The 13,745-nt window shown below is 37.2% G+C and overlaps 4 protein-coding genes across 4 annotated transcripts; 3 read left to right on the top strand and 1 right to left on the bottom strand.

Annotated features, from left to right (window-relative positions):
* Positions 1-33: 33 nt before the first annotated feature.
* On the top strand, positions 34-2,898 carry LOTGIDRAFT_165593 (hypothetical protein; the record flags this gene model as incomplete). Its single annotated transcript, XM_009062624.1, has 1 exon — positions 34-2,898. One exon carries the CDS (start codon positions 34-36, stop codon positions 2,896-2,898), a length of 2,865 nt encoding a protein of 954 aa, XP_009060872.1.
* A 2,447-nt stretch (positions 2,899-5,345) lies between these two features.
* On the top strand, positions 5,346-7,785 carry LOTGIDRAFT_73324 (hypothetical protein; the record flags this gene model as incomplete). Its single annotated transcript, XM_009062551.1, has 5 exons — positions 5,346-5,559; positions 5,707-5,923; positions 6,335-6,597; positions 7,158-7,325; positions 7,595-7,785. Coding segments are annotated over 5 exons (1,053 nt in total), but the record flags the coding sequence as incomplete, so codon positions are not given.
* A 938-nt stretch (positions 7,786-8,723) lies between these two features.
* LOTGIDRAFT_219188 (hypothetical protein) lies at positions 8,724-9,755 on the bottom strand. Its single transcript, XM_009062623.1, has 3 exons — positions 9,706-9,755; positions 9,432-9,618; positions 8,724-9,136 (listed from the first exon to the last, which is right to left on the bottom strand). The coding sequence occupies exons 2-3, from the start codon at positions 9,612-9,614 to the stop codon at positions 8,918-8,920; spliced, it is 402 nt and encodes a 133-aa protein (XP_009060871.1). The 5' UTR covers positions 9,615-9,618; positions 9,706-9,755; the 3' UTR covers positions 8,724-8,917.
* A 2,158-nt stretch (positions 9,756-11,913) lies between these two features.
* Positions 11,914-13,332, top strand: LOTGIDRAFT_125904 (hypothetical protein; the record flags this gene model as incomplete). The annotated part of the gene is made up of 2 exons (XM_009062622.1): positions 11,914-12,630; positions 12,712-13,332. 2 exons carry the CDS (start codon positions 11,914-11,916, stop codon positions 13,330-13,332), a joined length of 1,338 nt encoding a protein of 445 aa, XP_009060870.1.
* Between the last annotated feature and the right edge of the window lie 413 nt (positions 13,333-13,745).

Raw genomic sequence — 13,745 nt, 5'->3', positions numbered from 1 at the left:
ACCACATACATAGAATTGCATTGTCTTTTCAGGATGTCAAATGTCAATCAATGGCAAGCAGAACTTTTAGCAGGAGTAGAGGTAATACCAAATACTGGAGCAGTACCGGCAACATTAACAATCCGAAACCCACAAGCTTATTCCATAATACCAGGACCAAACAGTGAAATATGGGTAGCAGCCGTCGAGATTGGAAGAGGGCGGGTACTAGTAGTTGGTCATGAAGGTTACCTTACTGATTTCACCAAGGTAAATAGCAAAGAAGTTCTTGCACAACTACACTTGAACATAAAATTATGGCTTACACGAGGTCAATTTAATAACAACCGAGAAATTGGAATTCTGGGCAATCCACATGTGTCTAGGAACTCACTCCCACGATTCAAGATCTTAATTTGGAATGGAGCAGATGATACACAAGTCTCATCAGACGATCTTCTTCAGTACGTTCACGGTGGAGGCAGTGTTGTTCATTGTGCGTGTGCTTGGGGCTGGCTGCAACTACGTCCCGATAAGTCTCTGAATGATATGCCATTTAAACATTTTTTGGATAATATCGGCATTTCTTACAATAATGCAGCAGTATTTCTTCCTGAAGAAGGTCTTCCAATTGCCCATCTTGTGCCTTCAAATATTCAATATAAGAAGTTGAATCAAGCATCACAACCAGCATTGAGTTGTCAAATTAATGATCGGAGCGCAGATCAATGGCGACAAGAAATATTGCGAGGAGTGTCCAAAATTCCACATACTGGCGCTGTTCCTGGAAGTCTTGTAGTATTTGGAGATTCTTGTCGGGCCATTCTCTCTGGTACGAACCCCATTGACGTCTGGATAGCTGCAGCTGAATTGGGCGAGGGGAGAGTTATGGTTGTTGCTCATGAAGGGTATTTAGCACAATTTAATGGTCAACATTCAGATGGAAACCTACAAACTCTTCATCGTAACATGAGAAACTGGTTAACTCGTGCAAATAATCCAGAAGTAATTTATGCAGACTCTCGTAAAAGACCGTTAAATCCAAAAAATGGAACGATTCTTGTTTGGTCAGGACAAAACAATGTATCGTTTACAAATGATGAAGTTCTTAATTTCGTTATTTCTGGGGGCGCTTTTGTACACACGATGTGTCCATGGGGCTGGCTAATGGGCCATAAAGGAAAATCGTTTGATGATCAACCATTCGATCCGGTTTTAGATGCTGTTGGCATAGGGTATACCAAACGATACGTTGAGATACCAGCAGATGGATTAGATGTTCAATCGTGCTGTTCTTCTGAGCAATGCCATCTTGGACGAGCCGTTGACGCTAGTATAGGTGACGCCCGTGCCTTGTCACAAGTTGGAGAATCGCTTCAACTTCTTTCGGAACTGACAGATAAGAAGTTGCACATGTTTTCAGGAAAATTGAGTAAATTGTCTGGAGTTTTGGAATCGACTGACATCGATTATGTTCCTTCTGAGCATTGTCCTGTGAAATCGTCTGAAGGAAAGGCTTTGATTGGTCTCTGTGAGACGCTGAATAAGATGGGAAAAGTCAATCAAATTTTACCTGGTATTGCTAATTTTCCTGGTGATTTTGAAAGTACACCATCAAAGACTTCTGTTACTTTGACTTTATCATCCTACCAAGAGGATGTCCACCCAACGGGTTATTATGTTCAGGCTGGTGATTCTTTAGCAGTTTCCGTCTTGTCTCAGAATGGTAAAGGTTGGACAGTTCAGATTGGAGCTCACTCAGATTGCTTGTCTGGACAATCAGAACTGAAACGATGGCCGAATGTTGTATGTTGTAAGCCATTAAACGAGCAGTGTACTATTGTAAAGGCGACGTTTGGTGGATTGGTGTATTTTACAAGTCCAAGTAATCAACAGTCAATCACTGTACAACTAGATAATGTGATACAGGCGCCATTATTTGACTTAACTTTACCAACGACAATAGAGCAATGGAATGGAAGACGACAAGCACCAGGTCTGTGGGCCGATATCTGCAGCGAGTTCCTTATAATAACACTGCCATCTAAAAGTATAAGGAACTTAGACGGACCAGTTTCAGTCATGAAGAAATGGGATGAAGTTCTTAAAGCACATTTTCATCTGAAAGGAATTGATATTCGAAACCACAGAAAGCAATGGCTGGTTACAGATGTCCAGCCATCAGCTGGTTACATGCATAGTGGATACCCAGTTGTTACTCATCTAGATGTTGCAAATCCTTCTCATGAATTTTTTCTTCTTAATTCACATAATTTAAACACAAAAGGTTCATGGGGAGTATTTCACGAGTTTGGGCATAACATGCAGGAAGGTGTTTGGACATTTCCAGGAACGACAGAAGTCACTGTTAATATTTTCACTCTCCATGCTATGGATACATTGATAGGTAAAAGACCAATTGTACACGAATGGTTACAAAACCAAATGAGCAATGCCAAGAGATACCTATATCACAACGACCAAAACTACTCTCATTGGAAGTCAGACCCTGGTATTGCTCTTTTTATTTATGCGCAGATAGCACATCATTTAGGCTGGGGTGTATTTAAAGAGGTCTTCAGGAGATACGGAAGAATGAATCCTTCGTCTTATCCAAACAAAGAGAATGACCAAATTGATCTGTGGTATACTTTACTCTCCGAAGTTTCGCAACTTAACCTTGCTTCTTTAGTAGATTTCTGGAAAATACCACTGTCTGACAAAGCCCGAAGAGAAATGAGTAAATTTCAGCCTTTCCTACCAGATGATGACGTGATGCGGATGGCTCCAGAGCGAACACATATGATCCTGGCGAAATACCATAGTAATTGCCTCAGACAACCAGCGTACATTGTAAAAGATGACTTCAACACAGAATTAGGCCCAGTTCCACCCATGCCTCGATTACGTTGCCTTTAAACAGAAATTTTAAATATTATGTATTGCTCAGATTGAGCAGATTTGTAGACTCTTATATGCATCATTTATTTAATCCAATATTTATGTTTTTCTCTTGTCGTAACATATTATGATAAAAAGTGAAATATTTGCTAGCATTTAATATTTGTATTTACCAAAATGAGAATTTTAAAAACTGGGGATTGTGTCAACTCACTTTCTAAATTTCAAATTATGTTTTGTTTTTTATCATTCTCTGGCATTTAAACTCGCCCCCCCCCCCTCTCCCAAATTGTCCAATGTGCATGTTATCAATATATCTTCAGGTAGGTAGGTAGATGACGAGTTAACGTTCGCTTCCAGTGGATGCTGATATCGCAAACTAGGTAGTTGTTGGTAGTCGTAGTAGTTGGTAATTGGATTGGATCAAATTGGATGATTCGGTGTTGTTGGTTTGGTTGTTGATAATATATTTTCAATTTCATGGCAAATTAAATACATCGATCTACACCCTGAAGGAGGACAAAATTTGTTCTGTATTTTCAGCTTGATTTAGAAATTTGAGCACAAGGAGCTATGACAGGAGTCATTTTACTGACAGGTTCTTCAGAGTTTGTCAATTTCCATTCCAATAATGGGTTCCTTTTCCAAGTTGTTTTTGTATATATTTTTTTTAAATTTCTTATAGTCAAGACAGGTATCATATATCATTATGTTATGAGCAATTTATCTGAGACTATTCCGAATATTAGACGCACCTGATAGTAACCTCGACTTCATACTAAGTTTGGGCGACATGTTGGAAGTTCGTCTGCAAGTTTTGGATAAGTTAAGCTAATAGGTAAACACTTTACTATTTACTCCAATTGAGCAATGAACTTAATTTCTTATTTTTGAAAAGTAAAGTCGTATTTTGTAAAATGAATCAATCGACTTGAGATTTATTTTTAGAATGACGTGTCAGCAAACCGCGTGCTCTTTCTTGTAGGCTAGTCCGAAACCCCCGAACAAACTATTTGGATAGATTCAAGACACAATTTCGTACATCGTGCATTTGCTAAGACTTGTAATCGCCCATTAATTTTTATTATCACATTTTAAGCAAATATTTCCAGTTTGTTCAGCTGTTACGCAGAATGTGTCAAGTTTTCCCCTTCCTTTTTGTACGAATGAAAAGCACGCACGTGCATCTCATGAAAAAGATGTGAAGTCATTCTAAGACTATTTTGAATCTGAAATTCAAATAAAGCAGCCTAACCAGAAAAATTCAATTCGAAAGGTAGGCCTAATAGGAACTCAAAATTGTACTGTTTTGTTTTCAGATATGAACATGGACTTATTTTATCTTGCTCATTAGAGTCATCATGGATCAAAATGTTGGTTCTCCTAAATCCTCATATGTGCATTCACAGGTTGGGTGTGGATCGACTGCATGTCCACCCATAGAAGGCTCTCCTGTTTATTTTAATATTGAAGATGTCAGAGCTCATGACCTTGTGCAGAAAGCCTTAGAGTTGGCCAGTGTCAGTCCTTACAAGATCAATCGGCACAGCGGACATTATTCTGCGCAACCACCCGAGGATGTTTGTGAAATGGAACATGAAGGTTCCACATTAACAGAGAATGTGAAATACACTTTTCTGAAACCGAATAAGAACCATTTGAATGATTCGATCACCCAAAACATTGAAATCCATGATTTTGTAGACCACAGGTTCGATAATGCGCTCGAAGTGAGTTGTAGTGAACTGAAGACAAATAAATATGCCAAAACTAGCAACCACGAAAATGTGTCAAATATTTCAGGAGCGTGTTCTACTCCAAACAATATTTACCCTGGAAATGATGATATTTGCATGCCTCTTTCTTCTAATCTATCATTACCAACTGATTCACATTCCCATACTTCCGGTATGCCAATGGTGATTACGTCCAATCAAGGCCAAGTGTCGGTAATTAGGCCTATGCCAGTGACATCTGTTTTTCAGTCCGAGCTGAAATGCTCTTCAAGGACAGAACTGCGCCCAATTTCCTTCCTTCAGCGACTAACTCGAAAAACGAGCCAACCAGTATCCGAATCTTATAATTCCATTTCCGATCCATCTGAAGAATCTCTTGTAAGCTTGATAGATTCTGTGAATGAATATTCTGAAAGCCAGGCAAGGTGCATATCTGATTTAGCTCCTTCTGAGACGTCACCGATAAAGCATGGCTCATTTGACCTCCTGGCTACCAGTATGTCACCACAGTCAACACCAGAAACTCACAAGAAGACAACAGGAAGATCAAGCTTGGAGACAATGGAATGCAGGGTTTGTCATAAGCGAGTGTCGATTTTGTCTCTCAAGATTCACATGAAAAAACATTCCAGAGAAAAAACACTCAAAACATTATTTGATCAGACTGATAAACCAAGTACCAGCCGTCTCTCAGATTATAAAGCCAAAACGAAGGTTACTCATCAACCCAAAAGATATATTTGTCCTATATGCCGTAAAAGATTCACACGCAGTAGTTATTTAAGAATTCATGCACGTATCCACACGGGAGAAACGCCCTTCTCATGCTCCATGTGTAACAAGAAATTTAGATACAAGCGTTCTCTCATTGAACATGTTGCCGACCATAAACAAATAAAACTTTATCACTGCAACATTTGCGACAAAGAATATAGTCGCCAGAGTGGCTTTGATGCTCACAGACGAAATCATAGGCAAGATGACGACGCTATTCCAAAGAAGGATATTGTAGTTACTGTTAAAAAGGCTGTTCCCACCCTTAATACAACAGTTCCCTTGAATGCTGATAATGATTTTGCAGTTGAAGTAGGTACCGCACTCGATTCACAGAATTTATATTTGAAGAAAAGACTAAGCTTTACATGTTCTATCTGCAAAAAACACTTTGCAAAAGAACATTTGATACGTACCCATATTAAAAGTCATGAACTTGATGTGAATCAAAGTTACACCTGTTCTTTGTGTGCTGAGAAACTACCTTCTGTGAATGCATTAAAATCACATGTTGTTCAGCACGCTGTCGATATGTACAATACGAGTTTGGCTACCGCGTTTGTACCAGATTGTAGCACAAAGCAAGTAACAAGAGGTATTTCAAGTCATTCTGCGGAAGCGATCACTAACCTACAATATACATCAGATACTATTAATTCGTCTAGCCCAAAATCCAGTATCGAAGTTGACTCTGAAACTAAAACACTTAGTAGTCGTAAAGAGAAAACTATTAATGAGCATGTTAAACCGACTAAATTAAGTAATAGAATCCGGAATAGAAAATCGAGCCCAACTAAAAAACTTGTGCCATTTGTGGGGAAATTCCTTGCTTCAGAAGACTATGACCTTGATTGTGCTGTTAACAGAGAAACTCAAGTTACTGGTGATTCCCATGTATGGTCTGATGATGATGCTAGCAGCAGTTACGATGACGGAGGTGGAAGTGTTATATTTTGTAGTGAATGTGGTAAGGTGTTGAAGTCTGAACGACAGTTAACTCTCCATCTGAAAACACACAACCCTTCAAAATTCGTTTGTAAAGAATGTGGACGTGATTATAAGACTCAGTATAATTACCAGAAACACTTGACGTGGCATGAAACAAAACACGAAATAAAGGCAAAGAGGAATAGAAGAGCTGATTGTGAAATATGTGCCAAATCTGTTCGTGCAGATTGTATGAAAAACCACATCAGAACTCATACAGGTAAGTATCAATCTCTCATACGGAGTTGTCGTTACTTGGAGTCCCTTGGCACCAACAACTCTGCATGAGAGATTTGGTTTGAATTTGTACATTTAATTTTCACTTTGAGTTGAAAGACAGGCTTTGCTTAATCATCTGGACCACATTTCTCAAAAACTCTTTCCAAAAATTGAAATCGCAAACGTTTTGGTGAGGAGACCAGAAATTACTTAAAATGCCTACATACAAGCTATCAGGGACACAGGGTTTAGTGAGGCCTCAAATGCAGTCGATATTATGTTTGAAATTTAAAAGGATATCCTGGTGGATGATATCAAAAAATTGTATCAAATTGGAAGAACATTTCCTAACGCATTCGTTTGGTGTCATCTGCGTTTAAAATTGCTCATATCGCTTCAATTCGAGACTTGTTTAGTTACTCGTTAATTTGGATTTCCTTAAATAGTTTGTTTTTTTTGGACGCCTTAAATCTTTGGTTTATTTACTCATCCTTACGGGATTGCTTCATTGCTGTGTGGTTAGGGTCTATTTATTGGTGTACATTTTCTCAACTGTTTCAGGGGAAAGACCATTTCAATGTGATTATTGTGGTGCAACGTTTAAACAAGGCACTCATTTGAAGACTCACATTAAAATCCATACCGGGGAGAAACCTTACCAATGTATTTATTGTGGACAAGTGTTCAGAAAGACTGGTAATCTGGTTGTCCACATGAGGAATCATACAGGTATTTACTTGCCCAATAGAATATACACATCTTTGTATCCTTATACAGTAGAATGGTATGGCAACAAATGAAGGAAAACAGAGAATGTATCAAAATTCAGCATGTCCGGGTTGCAAATTCTTTTCAATGGTCTGATTATCGGGTACATTTATTGCTTCTGTACGTACTATTTCGTAAGGATTTGCGTCAGTGAAGTCATAATCTATTTATCTGAAATTCGTCTAGATATTGCAATTGTGAAAGTATTTAACATACCCCATACATTTCAGGAGAGAAACCATATAAATGTAATGTGTGTAATGAAAGTTTTAAACATCTAGCTATTTATAAAGAACATTTAGCATCACATCGTGGAGTGTCTTTGTACCAGTGTGAATTTTGTGGACATAAATACAAGAGTCGTAGTGGATATGACTGTCACAAACGTCGAAACCACAAGAAAGATGCCCTTTTTAAGTGCTACAGTTGTGGTGTGATTTATAAAACGTCTAAAGAAGTTATGGCATGCACATGTTCCGACGATACTACTTCAAGGAACAAGTGTTCCATAGATGCGCCTTCACTACGTTCTGATACTGAAGTGGTCGCTATGAACGACACCATTCCTCCATCCCAATCTCCAAATCATACCGATGCACCTATGTCATTAATTTATTCAAATATGATGGGTATGTTAAATCAACCAGCACATATTGAAAATGAGATAATTCTACCTTCTTTTCAGCACTAGACCTAGATGTACATAAGCTTTCTCATTGTCTCAAAGAAAGGCAGAAAGTAAATTGAAACGAGGGATTAACAATTTTATATCTCAAGATTAGATAGAAATAGCTTCATGTTAGTGCAATACGTTTTACTTGACAAGTAGTTAAGGCAAAGTAATTATTTAGTTCTTTTTTATACCCGAGTTTCGGTTTTTGTTGTTTCAAATGATTAACCTGTTTTGTACTTTGTACTAAAGGAAATTTGTTATTGCTTATATTCTGATTGTTTACATTTTTTGATACAGATTATTCAATTATTAAAAATTTCAAACATTTAATTTGAACTCTTTAGTCGGGGGCAAATCAATAAATCTTTTGTCCTAAACTATTGAACACGCTGGCCTTCACAGTTCCTGGGCATACAAGACAACGAACATATATATGTTATGTCGTTTCTTAAAAGCAATATCCCTAAAATCTATACGCACACAAAACAGGATATTTCACGGCAGCTTTCATCTATTCAAAAAGTATCTCCTATCCAAATGAAACTTGGAGGCCAAGTCAAGGGCTATAATTGAACAAATCGGACAGGGGCAACGACAACATGCATACACATTAGAATTAGAGGGGCTGTGATTTGCTGTATTCGCTAGCGAACAATTCAATCAAATCACTGCATTACAAACGTCCGTTTTGGGTGGTGGTATATATTGGTAAATTGGACAAAACACAAAACTGTCAAACAGTAAAAAATAATAACATTGAAATTAATAAATACATGTACAGTCAATACTTCATTTTCAATTTAACTCTCAAATTTCATTCAAAGCCATAATTAAATATTTTCTATAAATTTATGATACATAATCCAAAGTTTCCACTGATTCAAAACGCTTGTGATTGTGAGGAAGTTGTTCCGGTTTTACCAGTTTTCTTCGGGAGTAGTGCTGGTTGAATATTTGGTAACACACCACCTTGAGCTATAGTAACACCAGATAATAGTTTGTTTAGTTCATCATCATTCCTTATAGCAAGTTGTATGTGTCTGGGTACGATTCTTAATTTTTTGTTGTCTCGAGCTGCATTCCCTGCCAATTCCAGAATCTGAAATTAAAATCAGGTCCCGTTGACTGTGGCAGACAATGTTATATAAATGTGCGTAATGGTGTAGGCTATTACTGTAAGAAAGCTGATACCATAAGGCAACGAAAAATGCCTTGATTGAAAGTGCTCAAATCTCTTAACCAACCAAACCCAAAGAAGTGATTATACTAAAGATCTGCATGGTGTATTGATAGGTTATAATAAGATTAACGCAGACAAAATGGTAGACAATGATTAGGCTATGTTCAGATTATGTTCAGCAAGGTTTTGGTATATAGAGAAAGATACTTCTTACCTCAGCAGCTAAATATTCCATAACTGCAGCCATATAAACTGGAGCACCCGCTCCCACTCTTTCAGCATAATTCCCTTTTCTCAGTAATCTATGAATTCTTCCTACTGGAAATTGCAATCCTGCTCGCGTCGATCTACTTTTACTTTTAGCCTTTATTTTACCTCCCTTTCCCCGCCCAGACATGTTCCTGAAGAAGAGATTAAATTTAATTACAATCGACCTTCAGCATATACATACAATGAAACACATCAAATAATTTAAATTGCCAACTAACCTGGTTTAATTTCTTGAGTTGGTTGAAAGATCGGTTTGTTTTGAATGGGGAGGATTTCCGGCCACGTGAAATGATGCACGTGCCACAAATTACGTATTTGACGTAATCCGAAAGATTTTGTACATGTAGTCTAAAATGGCTATATAAGAATACACCCATTAATAACCTACTTCGGACAATGTTATCTCTCTCTTATCAAACGGCAATAGTTTATCAATGAAGTTCATACATAGATTGCTTCAAGTTTATGTGAATATATGAAGGCCACAGTCTATAACATGGTGGGCTAAAATCATGGTAAAGAACTAAAAAAAATATCAGAAGTCGTCCAAGTAAACTATGGCTAATGTGGCATTTTCACATCCATGCTTAATCTCTGAAAATATTGCAAAATGAAGTTTGAAAGCAGTGACATTTTTGCTCATAGCAATGTCAGAGGCTTCCATAATGTCAACTTCCATTTATGTAAATATGGTTGCAATTAGCCTTTTAGGTTCTGTTTAGCCAATAAACAACTCCCGTGATTCTACTCCATCACTCGAAAGAGGGCCCATGTCTGCAATATTCACGATTATAGCATAAGATAACAATCTATTCAGAAAATCCTTTAACTTCAATCGGAACATTCCTTTCAAATGGCCTATTATAACCGTGAAAGTTACGCTCTGCAGAAGATTCAGCTTCACGGAAACTTCCAAGGATAGCCGAATGTAAACCTTTGTGAAAATTAATCATCAGTGTTACTGATGTGGTGATTTTTGAAGGCCAAATAAGGAACATGCGTCTATTCGTTTGGATGGGTCAATGAACTGAGGCCCGGTGGTTACAGGTTGTGCACGTTGAAAATCTCTCGAAGGTTGAAAATCGAAAATATAGGCTTTATAATTGTATTGAGTACTATTTTAACAGTGAAAATATTTTGTGATGCATAGACTTATAAATAGAATTTCTAGAATTAAGGCCACAGAGTTATATATTTATACTTTAGGTCTATTTATATCTAAATGCAGTCCATTTTTATTATACACGGTATCTTGCGCTAATTAGACAACCCGACTGTTGAACACAAATCGACCTTGACCTTGTATTAAACAGCCCTGACCTCTGACACCTGTCCTGGAAAGATAAAGGTAAACATTTGCAGAGAAAAAATAAGTTGTGCGGCTGGCTATTACTGGAAAATGCTTGGTGTAAGGGCATTACCGAACTTACAGAAAGCAAAAGGGATACCCAAAAATGGATTGAGGTTTCTGAAGAGAAATGACAAGATAATTAATGGGCATACAGCAGCATTGACGAAGCTCACAGAAACAGTCACGAAGCGTTCATTTTCCAGCCAACATAAATCAAGAGAAGCTAATGATTACACGTCACGATATACTGGTTATATCATTGCTGCCGGTGTTATAGGTAATTGAAATATTCAATTACAAATTTCGATTAAAATTCTGAATATCATTTTGCTTACTTAACCCGGACAACTGTCTGTGTCAAAGGCTACTTTTAGAATCGAAATTGACAACTTCCTTTGTCTTTGAAAGATGTCAGTAATTTTTCCAATTGTTATGTTTATACTCAATTTTTTTCAAAGAGTTCACAACAAATGGAAAGGCCACATTGGTGAATTTTGCATAAAATGTTAAACAGTTAAAGTCATGTTTGTGAATGGTCTGGGGTCTGTAAAAATATAAGTCCAGATTAAAGATAAAGAAGTTTTACATGTTTGAATGACATATGGGTAATTGTTATGTATACAGTTAAGTGAAATAAACAGAGTTATAAATTTGAATGAATTTTTGTCAAAATTTTTGTATTTTTAATATTTGAATAGAAAAAGGATTTAGAACCTGTGAGTTCTGTGTCAATTCTAAGTTCTTTCTTGGAGGATTGATTTTTTAACCCTGACAAATTCTTAAGCATATATCTAGTAGAAAAACATTTTTATAAAAAGAAAATTGTTCTTCGGCTTCCCAATTAAATACATATAATAATTTGGTTTTTTTTCTGTTATAAGTTTGATAAAATTTTAACTATCGTCAAAATTGCAGTTGTTACTTGATTATGAACAAACAGGATGTTTTGTTTTATTATTTAAAAGTTTAAAATGGTTAAATTAAGTTCTCTGCATTGTTCTTTATTACAGGCAGTGGTTTATATTGGACATTTGAAAATGAACATCTATCAGCTGCAACTGTGGAACCAGGTGCCATGCGATCTGATTTACCAACATATACACCAGAAGAGGTGGCCAAACATAGAACCAAAGATACTGGGATATGGGTAACTTATAAGAATAGTGTATATGATATCACAGAGTATGCTACTCAGCACCCTGGTGGTTCTAAAATCATGATGGCTGCCGGTGGTTCTCTGGAACCCTATTGGGAATTGTATGCAGTACACAAACATCCTGGAATTATTGGTATTGCAGAGAAATACAGGATTGGAAACATTGTTGAAGAGAAATCAGAATCTAAAGGCAAGAATATTAATGATCCTTACGCCAATGAACCTAAGAGGAACCCTATACTCATTCCTAGCTCCCAAAAACCTTTTAATGCGGAACCCCCACCTCTTCTCTTGCCTGAGAAATTCCTGACACCCAATGACCTGTTTTTTGTAAGGAATCATCTACCAGTTCCTGTTGTGGATCCTAAGTCTTATAAATTAGAAATAGGAATAGGTGATAAAAGTAAGTCGAAGTTGACATTGAATGATCTAAAAAAGAAGTTTAAGAAAGTATCTACAACATCTGTTGTACAGTGTGCTGGTAATAGACGCAGTGAAATGACCAAGATCAAAACAGTAAAGGGGTTGAATTGGAATAACGCTGCTATCAGCAATGCAGAATGGTCTGGAGCTACCCTTAATGATGTTCTTCTAGCCTCTGGTATTGATTTAGACAAATGTTCCCATGATCATATAGTTTTTGAAGGCATGGATAAAGGTCCTGAAGGAGCTCCATATGGTGCTTCAATTCCAATAGAGATTGCTAGACAGTATAAGAATGATATACTTATTGCATACGAGATGAATGGAGCAGACATTCCAAGAGATCATGGCTATCCTATTAGAGTGATCATTCCTGGTATTGTGGGGGCTAGACAAGTCAAGTGGTTAAATAGAATATATCTAAGTAAAGAAGAGAGCACCTGTCACTGGCAACGAAAAGATTATAAGGGCTTTAATTCCTCTATTGATTGGCATAATGTTAATTTTGATACATCTGTAGCCATTCAACAATTGCCTGTAACGTCTGCTGTCTGTGAACCAGCAGATGGATCAGAAATTGAACCTGGATCAGAAGATGTGACGGTTAAGGGATATGCTTGGAGTGGTGGAGGAAGGGGAATTATAAGAGTTGATGTCTCAGCAGATGGTGGGAAAACATGGACGACAGCAGAACTGGAGCCAACTAATCAGAATCCATACAAGACCTGGGCCTGGACCTTGTGGGAGGCTACTGTTCCATTACCAGAGAACCATGGTGGTAAGGCAGAAATTGTGTGTAAAGCCATTGATGTGTCATATAATGTTCAACCAGATTCTGTTGAAGGCATCTGGAATTTAAGAGGTTGTCTGAGTAATGCTTGGCATAGAATTCATATTAAGATACCTGCTGAATAAAGCAGTGTTTACGTTTATAAAGTAAGTAAAGTAAAGACTGTTTTTTGTGAGTGAATTAATGGTGCTGTTGTCGGAGTTCAAGAATTTGAAAGGTTGATGTTCAGATTAATGTCATTCTTTGGTACTTTGTGGTTATCTGGAACAAATGTTGTGTACTGACAATCTAGTGGGTATCCTAAAATTATTTTGATGGGATGTTAAAACAAACTACTACAAACTGTAATTGATAGATCATGAATAGATAATGTCTTGGCTAATGCAACTCTACTAAGTCAACAAAATCACCTTTTTCAGGAACATCTTGACTTGGTGATTCTATACCTTTAATGGGTACTATTATTTGTTTTTGACAGTTGGAAATTGAAAGATAGCTTGCCAGGCAAGATGACATATTTGTGAACACAAAAGAACCC

The sequence above is a fragment of the Lottia gigantea genome (genome assembly GCF_000327385.1).
Source record: "Lottia gigantea unplaced genomic scaffold LOTGIsca_52, whole genome shotgun sequence".
NCBI lineage: Eukaryota > Metazoa > Mollusca > Gastropoda > Lottiidae > Lottia > Lottia gigantea.
This window is presented reverse-complemented; position numbering and strand designations above follow the sequence as displayed.

What these genes read in the sequence shown, in the direction of transcription:
- LOTGIDRAFT_219188 (XM_009062623.1), bottom strand. Translation starts at nt 9,614, where the DNA reads ATGTCTGGGCGGGGAAAGGGAGGTAAAATAAAGGCTAAAAGTAAAAGT. An exon ending in TGGAATATTTAGCTGCTGAG is followed by an intron (nt 9,137 to 9,431) that starts GTAAGAAGTATC and finishes TTTTAATTTCAG; the next exon opens with ATTCTGGAATTGGCAGGGAA.